At 40.3% G+C, this 20,282-nt stretch overlaps 1 protein-coding gene across 1 annotated transcript in view; it reads right to left on the bottom strand.

Annotated features, from left to right (window-relative positions):
* The window catches only part of Tmem150c (transmembrane protein 150C), a 59,541-nt gene that overhangs the window by 17,338 nt on the left and 21,921 nt on the right, over positions 1-20,282 (bottom strand). Inside the window, exon 2 of the mRNA XM_048364625.1 lies at positions 5-94. Within this exon, the coding sequence (XP_048220582.1) occupies positions 5-84 (80 nt within the window). The 5' untranslated portion in view covers positions 85-94. The remainder of the gene's footprint in view (positions 1-4; positions 95-20,282) is intronic.

Raw genomic sequence — 20,282 nt, 5'->3', positions numbered from 1 at the left:
TTACACGATCCACAGCCCAGCGGAAGTAAACAAAGTAAACACCAGAGGTAGAAACATCCACACGCTGCATTTCTTCCCATCCATGCCTGGGCCACTGTAATGAAAATAACCATTCATTAACTCCTCAGTAATTAAGGCAAATATTCACCTTACTCTTTTTAAATGGTCAGGAAGCCCATCGGGAAGAAATACAATTTATGATTCAAATCTGTCATTGTTGCCCTGTCCTTCCTGTGGGAGAGACGTTGAACAGCTAACACTGATGATTACGATCTAGTATTAGATTATATGTGGCCATCTCAGGAATGATTCGATAGAAAATTTCTCATAAAAACTTCCATCCTCAGGCCAGGTGTGGTGACTCACAACAACGCGGGAGACGAGATTAGGAGGATTATGGTTCAAGGCCAGCACAGAAAAAGAAAGTAAAAGAAAATGTTACTGAGACTGCCTCTCACTAAATAAGTGGGGCAAGGGAGCATATGCCTTTCTTTACAGGACTGCAGTGTGGGCAAAAACATGAGACATGAGGGCTAAGGATTGGCTCAAGACAAGCACAGCCTACCAAATGCAAGGCCCTGAGTTCAAACAACAAAGAGTTCCATTAAAAAGAGGAAAAGGGTTTTTATACTGGTCTATTCATGGCTGTATTTAAGAAAGCAGAAAGGGCTTTGAGTTAGGACGTTCAGGAGAGGCACAAGGTACAAAACGCATACTTCAGCTCTTAGTATGCTCTTAGTAACATTTATGGATTTATGGACCTGACATGTACATTAATCTATAATCTGGCCAGCAGCAGTGTTAGAAATGAGTGGTTACTAAATAAATTAGGAACATCGTCGGAAATGACAAGTGCTTTGCAAATCTGAACTTTTCTCGGGACACGCTGCTGAGCAGCTGTCTTGGTGGTGGACTCCAGAGACTACAAAAGCTGTGAAAAGTAATGCATTAAATTAGTGCAAATAAAATATTCATGTTGAGCCCTTGGGGATATTACATGTCTTTTAAAGCTCAAATATCTGCATAAAAAAATCCTCCTCCTCCCTACCTCCACAGGGTTTTAGGCCAGCACAGGTCAAAAAAGTTTGTAAGACTCAACCTCAACAGAAAAAGCTGGAGTGGAGGTATGGCTCAAATAGTAGAATGCCTGCTTACAAGTATGAAGCCCTGAGCTCAAAACCTGGTACCACCAAAAAGAAAAAAACCCTACCCCTCTATTGAGATGAAAACTTGAACTTTTAGAATTTTCTATGAAAAATGACAAATAGCAAATTAACAGTTGATATAACACTTGATATCTTAAATATGCCTAAAACCAACAAACAATTCACCAGACACAACAAAATTCCAGTGCTAAAGAAATAGAGTAGCCCAGTGACCTCTTCTGCTCTTCTAATAAGCAATGGTAATATGGTTAATATTTTTTTCCTGGAGATGGAACTCAGGGCCTTGCACCTACTAAACAAATGCCTTACTGAGCCACAACCGCCGCCCTTAAAGAACATTTCTAGTGAGATCTCAGTGTTCGTTATCTTAACATTTAGAACTAACTCCCCCAATTTCTCTTTTTGAGTCTGAACGTGAATTGTATATTTCTGGGCACCTCTGATGTCACCGCTGTCACGTGCTGAGACTCTCAGAACTGGATGCCAGGGGACAGTGATGTTCCTAAAGGCCCTGAACCAGTCCCTCCTGCAAGGTGTCAGAGCTGGCTTGCTTGATTAGGGAGCACTTGGTCTTTTGGATCAGGAAACAGACGTCAACCAGACTGGTATGATTTCTACCAGCCACGACTTAGTCTAAACACCTATCTGGACCAAATGGCCAAAGTGCAAAGTTGAAAGACACTGAGGAAATACTTGCAATCAATTTAATGTACTTCATGATTATTGATATCTCTCTTGTGCTTGGTGAGTTCTAGTGACTACAACTATTTATTCACACCAGTCTACTATATAAAGAGAGTAGTCTTTCATTATTTGGGAGGATAGATTCCAAAACCCAAAGAGGATGTCTGAAATCATGCATAGCATCGATCCTATATGTACGATGTTTTCCCCATTATATTCATTTTTCCTTAAAGGAAGCCCTTTATGGCTTCTCTTTCACATCTATGGATTGCCAAGATCCACTTTGTGCCATTATTAAGTAAAAGAGGAGTTCCTAAAGGACAGAGCCCTGCTTTGTGATAAGTGAGAAGGCTACCGAGTGATCAGCGGGTAGCACATACCAGGTGGTTGCACTGCAGTGAAAATACTAAAAAAGAAGTAATGTAGTACACCATTCAGTCTGTCTCTCCAGTCATCATTTCACGCATAACCATCATCAACCTAGATACTGGCTCAGATATAGTCCTTCAGCTTTTGTCAGATTTCACTTGCTTTCTACATACTTTTAGTTTTATGTAATTTTTGCATCCTACATAGACGTAGGTGACAGTGTAATTATTGGCCGTTTATGTGCCTTCTCTGGAGAAATGTCTATTTAAATCTTTCACCTACTTTAAAATTGGGTTGTTTGGGTGTTTATAGTTGAACTGTAGTTATTTTTATATTCTGGATATGAATTTCCTATCAAAGGTATGCTTTACCCATTATACACATAAATAGCCATTTCACCCTGTCAGTGTGTCCTTTGGTCACAAAGTCTTTAATTTTGATGAATTACAATTCATTGAACCTTTCTTTCATTGACTTGCTTTGGCAACTTGTCCAAGCAGTCATTTCCATGTTCAGGATTATGAGGCTTCCCTTCTGTTTCCGTCCATGATGTTTTTGGTATTAGCTCTTCCCATTTAGGGATTTGGTTCATTTTGAGTTAACTTTGTGCCTGGTGTAGGTAAGCCCATTCATCTAAATGGAAAACAGAGCCATTCACTTAAATGATTATCTTTCCATGTTGAATGTTATTGGCACTTTTCAGGGTCTTCTGCAGAGCATCAGTTAAACCTAACTTGCCAAATCTTCCATTTGGGGGTAATGCTTTTGATGTCAAATCTAAGAACCCCTTACTTATTCCTTGATCTCAAAGATTTTCTCCTATGTTCTTTTTTTTTAAATTGTGGTCTTATTTGGAGGGGGCAGTACAAGTGGCAGTAATAGAGCTTGAACTCAGGGTCTGGTGTTTGCTAGGCAGATGCACTACCATTTGAATCACATTTCCAGACCTATTTTTCCTTAATTATTTTTCAGATAGGGTCTCGCATTTTTTACCTGGGCTCTCCTTGGTCAGTGATTCTCCTACCAATGTCTTCCACAGAACAGAGATTTTATCTCACTTGGCTGTGACTGTACATCTAAAGCTGTGATCTGATTATACTACTTTTAACTATAAATTTTTATTGTCTTATTGACCTGGGCTAGATCCTAGATAGTATACAAATAACTCTGGCAAGGATTGGGAAACATGTGAAATACTACAATAGGACTGTAACACACATTAACAGGACTCTAAGAAATGCAGTAAAGGACATAATACAGCCTACCAGATAGGAGCTTAAAATAAGAGAGTTCTGTGTGTGCATGTGTATATGAATGCACACACATGTGCATGCATGTGATATGTTCATCTGTATGTATATTAGCATCAGTGTGCATATGTATCCAGTGCTATGGGTGCATGCATGTTTGTGTACATGTCTCTGTTGCATGAGTATATGCATGTGTACGCATATGCATTTATGTGTGCATGTGTGTTTGTTTATGTGTGTATATGTCCAGGCATATGTTGATGCATGTGATATGTATGCATGTGTGTATATGTGAATGTGTGTATGGGTACACCAGGTGTATGTGTGGAGAGGGGTGAGCCCACATAGCTCTTCCATCTCTCTTCTATGTTTGCTCTGGAGATAGGAGGGAAAAACTAGGAGAGTGAGGGAATGGGTAATACTGTCCAGAAAGAAATGTACTCTTTGACTTGTGGAACTGTAGCCCCTCTGTATTCACTTTTACAATAATGATAAATAAAATAAATTAAAAAAAAAGAAAATTGGGATGATCGGCCAAATTGCTCCTTCAATTAAATTTTGCCTCCTACCTGCAGCATGACCAGAATATCCAAATTAAAGATGCAGACAATTTTGCAATCAGGTTCACATTTTGGTCTGTAATGAATTTAAAGTCTTTAAGCCCTTAAGTTTTCCCCTTTATGATGGTTTTTGTCAATTTAATTTATCTCTGTGGTTTTGATGGCATTTTGTTGTTGGTTTTGCTGTGGTCTCTGTATGCAAAAGTTCTTGTTTTTTTTTTTTCATTTCTAGTTGTATGTCTTCTGAAAAGATTATTGATCAGATGGTATAAATTTAAAAATTAAGGACTCCAGAAGAAGGAAAGAATATAGAAGGGCTTGAGAGTATAGTCATGGAAGCCTAATAAAACTATCTTTTTCTGGGGAAAAAAAGACTCCTGCTAATTGTAAGATCATTTGGAGACTTGAACATTTCTTTCAGAACCACTTTCTGGTTTTGTTTACCTCTCAATGTCCCATATGACAGATCTCAAAGGTTTTACCTCTTTCTCTGTCCCTAGAAAGGACTCTGACACATGCACTTCTCTTTTCCTCTTTCCGAGAATGGTGGCACTAACATATATTTTTAAAATTAGAAATAAATGACCAAATGTCAAGATACCGAGCATTTGCAAAAACGTTTCACATGTGCTTGCGTATCTAATGTGTTTTTCATTTGCTTAATAGAATATATTCATGTTTTTGAGTTTTGATAATATAATATTCCCAGTAGACTCCTGATTTTAAAACTTTGTCCACAGGGGCTGGGAATATGGCTTATTGGCAAGAGTGCTTGCCTCATATACATGAGGCCCTGGGTTCAATTCCCCAGCACCACATATGTAGAAAATGGTCAGAAGTGGCGCTGTGGCTCAAGTGGCAGAGTGCTAGCCTTGAGCAAAAAGAAGCCAGGGACAGTGCTCAGGCCCTGAGTCCAAGCCCCAGGACTGGCAAAAACAAACAAACAAAAAACAAAAAACAAAAACAAAACAAAAAAACAAACGTTGTCCACAGTGGACTGGGCTGTTGTGGAACACTTGTAGGCTTCTGGGTGGAGGAAACAGGTCATTTTGGGTATGTCCTTGAAGGCTCTACCAGGAATCTCTTCTGCTCTCCCTCCTCCTCCCTCCCCTCCTGCTTCCTCTCCCTCCCCTCTCCTCTCTCCCTTCTCTCTGTCATTTTCAGTGTCTCCCTCAGCCTCCCTCCTGGCTGCTAGGAGGTGTAGTAATTCTCTGCTCCATTTTCCCACTGCAGTCATGTTGTGTCCTGTGCATGGGTCTCAGGAATGGAGAATAGAATACTTTGAAATAATGAATTAAAATAAATCCTTTGTCCCTTAAAAAAAAAAAGAATGGTGGCAGTAGATATGTAGCACTGCTGTGCTCTGTTTTGGCACTTATGGCTATAGTATTGCCAGGAGACCCATAGCAGTCCCTCTGAGCTGCTCAGTCAGTTCAGATGATGTACTTGACCAGAAGTACTGAAAGTCAAAGCAGGTAGACAAAGATGGTCTCTTCTTTCCATCCTGGGTACTGCAAAAATAAAATGGCCCAGTATTTCCACAAATGGTTTACCTGAACTATAAATTCCATTTTTTCCCCCTGGGCTAGTGAACAGAAGGAACATTACACACTGCTAAGAGTTCTAGCTTTGCATTCTGCATTGTATTTTTTTTATTCTATATTTACTCTGCTGATAATAATATTTCAATATTATTTCATAGGAAAAAATAACTAAGGATACATGTCCCCATATTTTAAGTGGCCAATTATATCTGGAATGTCATCTAATGATCTGAAAAAGGAGGGAAAGAGCCAGAATCACAAAATCCCGTGGAAAAAGGTTCTGGCACTAAGACTGCCTTTGGAAGACTTCCAAATGGTACTATTTATCGAAATGACTTGCAAAGTTGTTCCTCCAATGGTCAAATCTTCCTAGAGAGCCAATGCTGCCATTTACAATGCTGTGCTTTTCTACCATGTGGTCTTTTCATGCAACAAACATTGTTCCTCAGGGGAGTGATTCGCTCTCTGTTGCCCTGGCTGTGGTGCGAGGGAGACTGCATTGTAAGGACTCTCTTACACTGGGAGTGACATTGAGAAAACTCCTCTCCGTCTTCTTTCTCTTATCTGTTCCTTTGCTGGCCTGGCATCTCCAAAGCTCTTCCTTTTCCTTGAAGGGAAAAATGAACTGTAGCAAAAGGATTGTGGTGTCTGTCTCCACGGATGACATTCTTGGTATTCTGGAAGTCTACCTTCAAATAGCCAAGAGAAGACTTAGAATCTCATGGAAGCAAAGTTGTACACTGCACCACATGAGCCAAGACCCCTACTTTATACCCCTACTTTAAGTTGCTGAACCATGTGGGGACATATGAGTTTCATCCTTTTATCACCAGATTCCAGAGAGATTGTTCTTTCTGTATAAACTAAGGAAGCAAACAAAGCCAAAGGATACTATCCTGGAGGACAAGCTTTCTATTGTATCAAATGATAGCAAAACACTTCCAACCACAAATGAAAATTAAAGTCCACTGGGTTGGCCATATTTGCAGCTTTTAATACTTCATCAGGAAGAGACATTTCTAACAGACTGATGTGGCATACAGCCAGGCACCAGCCTGACTCATGCCTGTAATCCCAGCTACTGACGACTCAGATCTTTAGATCATGGTTTGAAGCCAGTCCAGGCAGAAAAGCCCATCTCCAATTAACCAGCAAGAAGCTAGAAGTGGAGGTATGGTTCAAATGGTAGAGTGCTAACCCTGAGCAACAATGCTGAGGGACAGCACCTTGGCCTTGACTTTAAGCCGTGTGTGTGTGTGTGTGTGTGTGTGTGTGTGTGTGTGCACGCGCACGCATGCGCACACTTTTCTCAAGGTCAGAAAATGATTTCCTTGCTGCAAATGGAAAGGGGCAGTGGAGAAAGAGGCAGCTAGAGCTGTGTACTCTGGAGTTGGATGACCAGAGCTCATAATCCCCACTTGGCCACTTATTAGCATGTGGTTTCCAGTAAGTCCTCTCCACAGGTTGGTTTCCTCATCAGTATGATGGGACTAATAATAGTATCAACTTCATAAGGGTTTGGTGCTTGAAAGTATAAGAGAGAGAACAGTGTGTAGCAGGCAGCCAGCCTTTCAATCAGTGCTAACTACAATCATACATACATTTCGGCCAGTGATACAGTGGGCCCCTAGGTTTATGTTGCCTAGTGATCTCATTCATAGTAAGTCTGCAGAAGTCCCCTTCAACCTTCCCACAAGGATGAAATCATCAACTGACACTCTTCTCAGGATGTAGCCTGTTGTTAGTTGACAGTTCAAGGTCTTTGGCTATTTTTTTGGCTTTATAATTTTTCAGGAAATGAGCTCTCTACCATGATAATTTTTCATTCTGCTTTCAGGGCCAGCTGGACTGGGACAGTAAAGATTAACGAGCTATCCACTAATGACCAGGAATGTCATGGTGACTGTGAACTGAGAGCCTTAGGGGACTCTTTGCCATGTGTATCATGAACAAGTTGAAGGTTCGGATTATGTTGTAACCCATTTGCAATTATAAGGGGTAATGACAAAGAAGATTTGTTTTTTCTTTTGCTAAAATGTTTACAGACATTGAGATACAAATCAGCATAAAGAAATATGCAAAACAACCAACAAATAAGTCACAAGCTAACAGCTAATTACACCCTATTGAATATGCTTAGGAAAGCACAGTAGTCAAGTGACCTGGATTCACCTTCTAAGTATTATTCAGTCTGTGAAGTTGATCTATTGTTCTGCAGGGGCTTGGGGGTTATACTGGCAGGTCACCACAGTTAAAGAATTTCTGTAAAATATTACCATTCTCCAAAAGAATAGGATGATTTCTAATTAGAACCAGAGGTTACTTTTTTCTTTGATAATCTCTTGACTTCTAACAGCAATCAATTTCATTCAATTGGCAGATGACTATAGGGTTCCTCACACGCTGTGGCCCACAGAATTTCTTAGAAACAAACAGAACACACTGTCCCAGTGTCATGCATGTGATAACCCCAGAGGGAATTCACTAGTACCTCATTTAATTCAATATAGTCTGAGGGTTTCTATGCTAAGAACCTCCTTAGAGTTCATTTATATCTCTAATAATGATGATGTGATGATAAATATTGCCCAGGTGTGACGGGTATAATCAGCAACCCAGTGGTCACTTCTCTTTAGACTTCACTTAACAGAAATCTAATTTTATTCAGGATAGCTCATCCCATGGTACAGTCTTGATTGGTTAGGCTAAGCACAGATTTCTAGTTTTTCTTTGACAAGTTCTTTTCTAGATTCCCTTGCATTTGGTCAGTGACATGCAATATGAAGTCTAATAAGGAGCAGATGGAAAAGGTTGACACCTCTCATAATTAAAAGATGCTTTCTTGTCCAACTTCTTTCCTGTTTACTTGGAATGATGTAGTGAAAATACAGTGTCTAGGGCTATGGCAGAAAAACGCAAAGACTCAAGAAGACTCAAAGTGTACTGTAGGTGGCAGAACAGAAAAAAAATAGGATAGTCCTCAATAGCATTATTAAGTCACAAATACCATTTATACTATGATCCCAACTTTTTCTCTCTGTCTGGTAATTTACTCTTATCAGCATACATTAGTTGTACAGGGGAGTTCACTGTGACATTGCCATGCATGGCACGAACGATGCTGCAGTAGACATAGGTATGCAGGCATCTTTCTTGTGTCAAGAATTTTTGCTTTTGTTGACTCCATGGTGGGCTCACTAGTTTACATTTCCACCAACGGTGTATGAGGGTTCCCTTTCCCCACATCTTTGTTAATATTTGTTGTTCCAAGCTTCTTTTAATGTAAATCAGTTAACTATTTTTATTACTTTTTTACTTTGGTAGTAAAAGACTAAGCTCTGCTCTCCCTTCTTCTATTCTGATTGTATATACAAAAAGTCACTGAGTCATATTTTAAAGTAAATTTTAAGGCATGTTAACTAGACCTCAGTAAGTGTTTCACCCAAATAAATAGTCACTTAGTGTTCTAGATTTGGGATCATGTATTGGTGTTCTTCATGGCTTTTGGTCATCGGCCAGGGTTGAAGTCATAAGCAGTTCAACACTATGTCCTTTGAGTAGAAATATGGCCTGCTTTTTAATAGATACTAAGTCCATGAAGTGCCCAATTGAGAGGTTTATATTTTCCAAAACTACATGATTTGTGGTTTTATAACTGATCTTGTATCTTAGAAGAAAAAAAAACTTTTTTACACCAGTAGAATAATAAACAAGTTTGGGAAATAAATGTCAATGGCTGTTAACATGTTGTGAATTTAATTAATATTATTAAATTGTACATTTAAAAATAGCAAACACTGGCAACTTTGTTCTGTATATTTCACTTCAATAAAACATTTTTTAAAAACCTCATTAGAATGGCTGTTATTAACTTAAAAAACATAACATGTGTTCGTGAGGATGTAGAAAATTAGGATCTTCATGCACATGCAAAAAGTGTAGCTGCTCTGGAAACTTCTATGGTGGTCCCTCAAAAATTAAAAATAGACTTACCATGTCATGCAGACATTCTGCTCTAGAGTATGTAACTGTAAAAAGTGAGGACTTGAACAGATAACTGTGCATACATGTTTGTAGCAACATTATTCACAGCAAGCAAATGTACAAACAACCCATGTAATCAACAGATAAATGAAGTAAACCTGCCTTACTCATTCATATGACTGAACATTATTCAGTCTTCAAAAAGAAGGAAATTCTGATAGCTGTTACATAATAGAGCATAACGCAGACATCCGGTTACGTGAAATAGACCACTCACACAAAAACAAACACCGTACGATTCAGTTTACATGAAGTACCTAGAGTAGTCAAATCTGTAAGGCACAAAGCAGACTGGAGGTTGTGATGAAATGTAAAGGCTGTGATGAAATATGGGCTAGGGAATGGGAAGTTATTAAAAATTTGTACAGTGTTTCCTTTTTTTTGTTGTGTTTTCCTTACAAGCCTGGGGATTGAACCCAGGACCTTGTGAATGGCAGGAAAGCACACACTCAACCACTGAGCTACATCCTCTATTCAGAAATCTCATTTGGGGCTGGGAATATGGCCTAGTGTCAAGAGTGCTTGCCTTGTATACATGAAGCCCACATATATAGAAAAGGCCAGAAGTGGCGCTGTGGCTCAAGTGGCAGAGTGCTAGCCTTGAGCAAAAAGAAGCCAAGGACAGTGCTCAGGCCCTGAGTTCAAGGCCCACGACTGGCAAAAAAAGAAAGAAATCTCATTTTGACATTAAATTATACACTTAGATATGCCAAGCATAGTCAGTTGTATGTTACAATATCTTACCACAATTAAAAAAACAAACATACAGAAAATGAATTTAAAGTTTGGTCTGTAACAATTAAGTCTTTGATCCTTACAGAAAAAGCAGCGAATGGTCACCTGACCTAAAAAAGTGATGGAAAGGTTGCTACCTGGCTGAGGACCCTCCACAAGCTCCTCTGTGCTGTGTTATAGCTACAGGATTAAATTCCTTAAACATTTTTATTGTTATTATAGAGATGATTATGAATAAGATGGAATTTTTTTGAGAAGATTAAATTCTTGATTAAAGGATATGAGCAGGATGTGTGCCACTTACTGGCGTAAGCATTTCTCAAACATTCATTCCCTGTAAGATGAGAGAGCGGTGACCCAAACATAGCAGTTCTGTGGCAGACGGCTATCTGTGATGATCCTCTCTTTGGACCATATGGAACATCTACCCTAGACTGTTACAGGGATGAAAGAAAGAACTTCATTTTTAAGCCATATTATTGTTGGTTGTCTTACTACAGCAGCAGAACTTTTAATACATTCAGATACTCTGTTAAGTGAACTCCAAATATGTCTCAGATACCTCAAATGATTTTCTACCAAATGAAAAGCCACTCTATCCCAAGCTACTCGAGAGATCCCAGGATTCTTAGGTGATTCTAATTTAACAGAATCCTTTCCTGGGAATTAGGTGATACCCAAGAACTCCAAATGATTAGGTAGTTTCTCCCAGTCTCTGGAAGAATTCAGGCTAGGAAATAGCCTCCTCACTTAGTGATGGTTAATCATTGAAACACATAATTTTACTATGTTTATTTATAGACACACATATATCATTCCCTCTAAAGACCTGGCTGCATTTTTGTATCTCTCAGATCAAGCGCATGCGTACAGTACATCATCTTGGAGTTGTTGTTGTTTTTCCCAAGGTTGGGTATCATTACTGATTTTATAGATGACAAGGAAGGGATTCTCTGCCACATGCCTGATCCAGCCGTTCTCAAGAATCTGTTCCAGTCATTTTGCCACATGGAGTTTTCTCATGTGACTTCCAATCCCCAAGGCAGCACAAACAAAAACCCTGAGGAACAGTGGGAACATAAGTGAACTGAAAATGAGATCCCCCTGGCAGGATGCCCTGCTCCACAGCTTTGAAAAAGCCTTCCAGCTGCCCATCGGGCCCATCATGACAGTTCTCAGCGCCAGAACATGCAGTCAGCCTCATGATGCCTGTGTGCTCTTCCTTCCTGGATTCTGACACCAGCACCTCAGGCCTGATTCAGTGAAGAGAAACAGCCACACATGAAACAAACCAGACCAAGAAGACCAAACCCAGAAGACAGACAGACAAGTAAGTCCAAGAGGTGGGGATCTAAGAGGAAAATTCAAGTTGAATCTTAAGTGGCTACAGGTTAGGTAGAATGACATGCCTGAGAAATGCCAGGCTACTGCATGAGAACATTAAGCCCCCAGTACTGGACTTGGATCTACTCATTAAACAACCTGACGTGATCTACCAAAGGGGGAGGTCAAAACGACCATTTGTTCACAGTCTCTTCACATGGGAACTCAGAAAAGAATCGTAACCATGACCACATTTCCTAGCTCCAGAATCTCTAGTTTTTAAGTCCAGATACTGCCACTCAGTACTCGGTGATGCTGTGCAAATCACTTAATCTCACCAAACCTCAGTGCTCTCATCATAAATTGGGATTCATAATAGTTGGACTCATAATAGTTCCTAATAGTTCTACTCGGGCTACAGTAAAGATGAAGAGCACAGCACACATGAGACTGTTAAGCACATGACAAGCTCTCAATAACTGGAAGCTCTGATTATAAATTATTGTTATAAGAAACAATTGCATTTCATGCCCAACCCACCTGAGGTCCAAGGAAAGAGGGAAAAACTTACTCCACCTTAATGACAACTGCTTGGGAATTTGGTAAGAAAGTTGAAAGAGGATGTAAGATAGGCTTTCAGAGCAAAGTATGACCTTATTTTTTTCTAATCCTTCCAATAGTCTCTTGGAAATTACTTTATGTTGATGACTTCTCGGGAAGGACAAAAAGCACATGAAATATACCAGAACAGAGGTTGCTTGAGAATTCAGATAGATACTGAAGCCAGCTGTACATCATCTTGCATCCTTTCCCTCAGCACAGCAAGAACTAATCAGCAACCCAGAACCCCTGAATACACAGAGCCATACATCACCAGAATGACAAACACGGAAACCAGGAGCTGCTAAAATGTAGTCACTGCCTGCTGCCTGCCCTTTCAAAACCAGCCAACACCGCACACACACCTTGTGAAAGGTGACCTTCCTCCCTTTATATAGTACCCTGTACAAAAAAGCAGTCTGGAAGCCAGGTGCTAGTGGCTCACGTCTTTAATCCTAGCTACTCAGGAGACTGAAATCCATGCAAAAAAGTGTGTGAGACTCTCTCTCCAAGTTACCAGCAGAAAGATGGGAGTGGATATGTGGATCAAGTGCTAAGGAACAGTGCCCAAGTCATGAGTTGGAACCCCAGAAACAATACAAAAAATAAATAAATAAAACACTGGAGCTGGGCATTGGTGGGCTCATGCCTATAATACTGGCTTCTCAGGAGGCTGAGATCTGAGGATCACTGTTCCAAGCTAACCCAGGCAGGAAGTCCATGGGACTCTATCTCCAATTAATCAGAAAGAAAAAAAAAAAGCCAGTAATGAATGAAGCTATGGCTCACGTGGTAGAACTCTACTGTAAAGTGAAAAAGCTCAGGGACCGTGTTCAGGCTCTGGACCAACACACACACACACACACACACACACAGCCATCTGGAAAAGACCTTGAAAATGATCAACCCTCCTATATTTCCCAATCCTTCTTTGTCATAGATGAGGTCATTTTGTTATTTTAAGCACTTACAAGTATTACATGTCATGAAATAGAAATAGAAGAAATAGAAGAAAAATGTTTTTTTCTGCCAGTCCTGGGGCTTGAACTCTGGGCCTGGGGTCTGTCCTAGAGCTTCTTTTGCTCAAGACTGGCACTCTACCACTTGAGCCCAGGTTGGCTTTGAATTGTGATCCTTAGGTCTCTGCCTCCTGAGTAACTAGGATCATAGGCATGAGCCACTGCCCAGTGCATTGATTAATTCCTTTTTTATTTATTTAAATGTTTTTGTGTTTTTTCTTTTTTAACTTACTTTTATTGTCAAGATGATTTACTGAGCAGTTACAGTCACATATGTAAAGTAGTGAGTATGTTTCTTGTCAAACTTGCTACGCTCTTCTTCATTTTTCTCCCACTTTCCCTCCCCTCCAATTCCCCCCACCCACATTGTACAGTTAATTTTCAACATATTGTCTTGTAATTATCACTGTTGAATTGGTTCACCCTTTGTCTTTTGTCTCACCATTTTAATGTTCCCATTCCTTTCCCTAATTCAGATAAATATATATATATATAATGCCCAGGGTACTAAAATCAAATACAGTGACAACAGGGGATAAACTATAGTAAAGACAAATGAAATAATTTCACATAGTACATTAAAATAACAACAATGAAAAACCTCTTATTTCCATATCTTGGAGATCATTTTGCTTAGCATCATCTTATATGATCATATATATCACATACTGAGCTATTATGATCCTCCTTCAGAACTATCCTAGACATATACTAATTACTACAAATGAGGGAAACCATGGGATCTATGTTTCTTTGGGTCTGGCTCATTTCATTTAATATGATTTTTTCCAAGTCTTTCCATTTCCAAATGTAATAACAACAAATGCGGGCAGGGATGTGGCCAAAAGGGAATGCTACTACACTGTTGGTGGGAGTGTAAGCTTGTTCAACCACTCTGGAAAGCAGTATGGAGGTTCCTCAAAAGACTAAACATAGAGGTCCCTTTTGACTCAGCAATCCCACTTCTGGACATTTACCCAAATGATCATAAACAAGGCCACATTAAAGCTGTGAGCACAACTATGTTCAATGCAGCATTATTTACCATAGCTAAGATATGGGACCAACCCAGATGCCCCTCAGTAGATGAATGGAGCAAGAAAACATGGAACATATACACAAATGAATTCTATGCTTCCATCAGAAAGAATGACACCGCCCCATTTGTAAGGAATTGGAAAGAATTGGTTAATTTTTGATTGCTAGTTTTTCAGTGCTGAGGATTGGACCTTGCACTTCACATACCCTTTGCAAGTTAGTTGTAGATACCAACTTTGCTGGGCTAAGGAAGGGATGTTATTTCTGGGTATATCCATTTGAATGTTTCTGAAATAAATTATCATTAGAGTCAAGAGACTAAGTGAATGGGAATGACATCATCCAATATGCTGAGGGACCAACTAGGACAAAAACAAATGAAAAACAAACAAACAAAAATGAAAAGGAAGGAAGGCAAACTCTTCTTGAGCACTCCTGATATTGGTCAGGAGAACTCTAGCTTCTTGAGTCTTGGAGTCCTAAACTTACACCAACGGTCCTCTCCTGGTTCTCAGGGTGTTTTGTTTGTTCGTTTGTTTGCCAGTCCTGGGGCTTGAACTCAGAGCCTTAGCACTGTCCCTTAGCTAGCACTCTACCACTTGAGCCACAGCGTCACTTCCAGCTTTTTCTGTTTATGTGGTGCTGAGGAATCAAACCCAGGGTTTTGTGCATGCTAGGCAAGCACTCTGCCACTAAGCCACATTCCCAGCCCAGTTCTCAGGTTTTCAATGCACACGAAATTATACCACCTGTTTCCTTAGGTCTCCAGCTGTCAGACAGCTGATTATGGTACTTCTGACCTTTGTAGTTGAATAAGCCAATCTCTATAATAAATCTCGTGTGTGTGTGTGTGTGTGTGTGTGTGTGTGTGTGTGTACTATTGGTTCTGTTTCTCTATAATACCCCAGATAAAACAATCATCAGTAAAAGTGTCTCCATGGCTAAATGCAGAAATTAGACATGCAGAACCATGACACATCCTAACATGGACTCTCAAGAGAGCTACTGAGAGTTCTTAGACTAACTGACATATGATCCTACTTTTCTTGAAGAGAGTAAGAAACATTTTCAGAATAGTGGTTGGTATGAAGCATGAATCTAAATGGCTCTGCACACTGGCTCCTCAGTGGCAATCCAAAGGCTCTAGGCTTATTCACCAGCCCAAGGAGGCACTGGGCCAAGTTCTAGCGGTACCACCCAAGCTACTCCTGTCATAGTTCATACAGCAGATACCTTAATGGTCCCATCTCTATTTCCCTGTGAATGTGGACCACACTTCTCTATGGGTATGGGGGAGGGGGAGATAAGAAGAGCGGAGTGTATGTGGGGAAGCATTTTCTGTGACACAAATGTGTTCTCCCACCTTCTTTCCTTTCGTTTTCCTTGTCATGTTGACACCAGCAATCTCCTTCACTGTGCTTTGACTGCCTGGTTTCTAGACAATGAACACTGCCTCACTCTTTAGATCTGCTACCTGCCTGTGATATTTTCCTCCTTTTCCAATGGTAGTACCTGTACAATTAATCTTTAAATCTGTGCTATAGAATTTTGTAGAATACAAAGAATGGATTGAAAATATTTCTTAGAAATTGTTCATCAGAGGGCAGTAGCTCAGTGGTAAGAGCACTTGCCTAGTAACTGTGAAAGGAGAATCGGTAGCATTCCTATCACTGCAAGCAGAAGGAGAAAGAGGAGCAGGAGGAGAAGATGAAGAAGAGAAGAAAAGAAGAATGAAGAGAAAGAAGAGGAGGAGGAGGAAGAGAACACTCCATCTCAGCTAATAGCTGGACATGGTGGTGCTTGCCTGTATCCCAGCTATGGAGAAGCAAAATGGCTGGGCACTGTGGTACACCGCTGTCATTTCCAACAATCCTAGGAAGCACAAATAGGAGGACTGCAGTCCAACTTGGCTCAAAATAACCAAAAGAAAAATGGCTGGAGGTATGGCTCAAGTAGTGAAGCACCTACTTAGCAAGTGCAAGGCTCTGAGTTCAACACCCAATCCTGGGTGGAAAAAAGACAAGAGAAAACCAGAGGCTCTGGCTGAAGCAAACATAAATGTAAACACAAGTGCTGACAGTATAAGGAATGGCCTGCTGACTGCTATACATATGTTAACACGAAGACCTGCATCTACACTATAGTAAGGATGATTTTAATTCTGCCTGTGGAGATTAGGACACAGTCCACAGAGGTACCACAGTGGTATGTGAGTTGGACCTTCAATGATGACACAAATACAAGATGCAATCTAGTTAGGGATCGTTGTTGTGGTGTGTAGTGGAAGGGCTCACAAGCATGGACAGATCACCAAAGCCCAAAGTAGGGGTCGTGAATGGAAAGATCCTAAGGAGAAGATGAAGGATTCCAGGGGATTCTGGCCAAATCCACCTTACAAGACCCCTGCTACAGGCCGGCCATGGTGATTTGGCAAACTCACCTGGGGGCTAGAGGAGGATGAGCAACTTGACTAGACAGTGAGAGCAAAAAGTCCTTGTTAGTGGGCTGGGATATGGCCTAGTGGCAAGAGCGCTTGCCTCGTATACTTGAAGCCCTGGGTTCGATTCCCCAGCACTACATATACAGAAAATGGCCAGAAGTGGCTCTGTGACTCAAGTGGCAGAGTGTTAGCCTTGAGCAAAAAGAAGCCAGCCCTGAGTCCAAGCCCCAGGACTGGCAAAAAAATGAAAGAAAGAAAGGAAGGAAGGAAGGAAGGAAGGAAGGAAGGAAGGAAGGAAGGAAGAAAGAAAGAAAGAAAGAAAGAAAGAAAGAAAGAAAGAAAGAAAGAAAGAAAGAAAGAAAGAAAGAAAGAAGTCCTTGTTAAACGAAGTTAGCAGAGTTATGGCCAGACGTGCATTGGTGGAAATGGTGGATGGGCTTACAAGAAGGCTCAGTAGCCTCATGAAAATTTAGTCAAGCAAATTGGGCGTGGTGGCTCACGCCTGTGATCCTAGCTACTTGTCAAGTGGGGATCAGGCAACTGTGTCTCAAAACAAGACTCCATCTCAACCAATGGCCAATTGCAGGAGCATGTGACTCTCATCCCAGAAACAGATGGAAACACTAGGAAAATTGCAGTGCTAGGAAGCCTGCATAAATCAAGACTATGTCTCAAAAAAACAAATGCACAAAAGCCAAAGGGCTTAGTCAAGCAAAGAATCTTCATTCAGGTTCAGGTCAAAATAATCTACCTTAGTGAAACACAACTAAAATTATCACTATAATTCAAAATTAAGTTGTAAAATACAAAGTTGTCACAGAAATGACATGTAATGCTCTTTTCTTTATAGCAAAAACATCTAGCTTTTTTCTTTCTCCAAATACAACCACTGTATATTCAATATTCCAATAGATACTATATACTACAGATACCTGAGTCTTGTGAAGTCTGCATTTCATCCTCTGGCTGTAAATCACTAACCTATGTCTTTTAAGTTTCTCTAGTTTCTTCTGAAAAACATCAAATAATTGTCTTTGTCATTCTTTCCTTATTATGTATAGCCACCCCCCCTCAAAATGACAGTATTTTTATTCATGGAACAAGTATTTGCTTGTCCAGGTTTTTTTCTAGGCTGCACTGCATTAGACAGTGGAGAGGCCCAACTCTGAGCAAGCAAGGTCCCCATGTTCCGGCATGTTCAGGAGACAGAGCTACCAGTGTAAAGGCAAGCACTGCCCAATGACAAGCTTGACAAGGCCCACACAGTAAGGCTTGCACTCTCCCTGCCAGAAAGCTGGGCCAAGATGGATTGGAGAGGTGACATTTAAGATGGTCACCTGGGGAACGTTTCACCAGGCAGATTTAAGCTAAAAGGGCATTCTAGGTAGGAGAACAGCTTGAACAGGGCCAGGGAAACATAATTTGAGAAATGGCTAAATGAGGAAGGTTTTCCTATGAGAAAGCCCCTAGGTTTGATGTAGTGGTTGGTGTGGATGAGGAAGGGGGCTGTTGCTATGCTTCTAAAATGAGACCCCCACAATGTAATAGCAGCTGGAACACTGGGAAACGGAAGCATTCAGGAAATGTATTGGAGGTATTAGAGGAAATCAGAAAGCACAGGAGGTATTTTAATTCTTCTGAACATAGCTGAAAGAGAGCTGCAGTACACACCTTCCAATGAGTGCACACTCTTTCATTTACTCTGCCAAGGAAATTTATGTGTTTGGAGTAAAGCCAATATGGGCATGGCAAAAGACAGGAAATTACTGCATTGATAGAATCTGTAGATTTTATTTGAAAAGAGGGAAATGTAAATGAAAACAGAGTCTGGGATCCAATCAATACTGAAATGGAGTAATAAAACCCAAGGGGCCTTATTGTTTCCAAAGTCTAGCTTGGTGATTTTCACCAGTTCAAGTGGCCACTAACCAAAAAATCTAATTAAAAGATAGGAGGGGATGTGAATGAAAATTTATGAGAGATTAAGATTTATAAAAACCTGATAGCAATACAAATAAAGACAGTGGTTAGAAGAGCTCTTTAATTAAAGAATAACATTCCATTCTTTGTTTTTACTGCTTAATAAAGACAAAGAGATATCCAGCCCCTTCTTCCTGTCATATACCGAACAGCTTCTGATTGTGGTTCTAAAATAACAATCACAGTTATAGATGCACACAGTTTGCTTTTCGTAGACCCTACAAGATAGTTCCCTAAGCTCTGGGGTGGCATTTGAGCTCTCCTACACCTCATGGGCAAACGTGGTTGTCTGGCTTTGTTCCTCATGCTTGCCTAAGGTCGACCAAAGCAGGAAGTGGAGAAAAACTGCAAAGGCCATTTCCTAGGCAAGGGGAAAAAACTTTAAAAAATGTTTTAAAATTGTTATTACAAAGGAGATTACAGTGGGGTTACTGTTACCTAGATCAGGTAAAGAGTTCGTTTCTTTTTGGACAATGTCATCCCTTTCCCTTTTTCTCTCCCAGTTCTCCCCCCCCGCCCCATTCCCACCCATAAGTTGTATAGGTCAGAAGTACACGGATATCTTTTAAGGTTGAGGTTGGAAAGAGAAAGCAACTATATCTGAATCCAAGGGGAACATACAAATAAATAGAACTAATGTCTCCTGGCATTTGTTCTGTGCTAGACAGTATCCACTAAAGTAGCTTGCTGCAGAGAGTGCTCAAAGGTATTATTTAGCCTTTGGAGTCAGCTAGCCTGGGAAGTATGTCCTGGGGAAATAGGAAGAAAAACAATGAGCACACCAATGATGATAAGAATGTATTTTGGCAGTTCTGCCAAGCCCTTTACGTAGATTTACTTATTAACTTCTCATAGTAACTCTATGTGGCAGAGACTGATTTTATTGCCAATTTACAGTGAGAAACAAAAGCCTACAGAGTTGTAATATTTTGCCCAGGACCGCACAGCTTAGAGGTAGCTGAGTCCAAATTCTTGGACTCTTCATACTGTATTCCACTGAACATTGTTACACTCTCCACTTTCCAGAAACTCTCAATTAACTACGATACTCAGATGATATTCTAATTAATTAAATTTAGGTGGTTCTGCTTTCAGTCCTTACTGATACTCTTTCTAGAAATCCATTTTACCCTAGAGAAGACACTGAGTATAATTTTGTCTTTCACTCATGACTGAGGGTTTTCTGTGGAGAATCATCCTGTCTCCTAGGGAGGTCTTAGCCCGTCTGATCCTTACTCATTTTTCTAGAACCAATTCTACTAGTACCAGCCAATCTAGGAAGAGTTTTCCTCACTATCTGGTTCTATCTATCTATCTTTGTATGCTGGTTCTAGGGCGTGAACTCAAGAGCCTGGTTAGTGTCCCTGAGCTTTTCTGTTTAAGGCTAGTGCTCTACCACTTAAGCCACAGGTCCACTTCCAGCTTTTTTTGTGGTTAATTGGAGATAAGAGTCTTATATGGACTGTCCTGTCTGGGGTGGCATTAAACTGCAATTGTCAGACCTTAGCCTCCTAAGTAGCCAAGATTACA

Source organism: Perognathus longimembris, chromosome 16 (assembly GCF_023159225.1).
Source record: "Perognathus longimembris pacificus isolate PPM17 chromosome 16, ASM2315922v1, whole genome shotgun sequence".
Classification (NCBI taxonomy): domain Eukaryota; kingdom Metazoa; phylum Chordata; class Mammalia; order Rodentia; family Heteromyidae; genus Perognathus; species Perognathus longimembris.
Note: the sequence above shows the minus strand (reverse complement) of the source record. Positions and strands in the feature narration are given on the sequence as shown.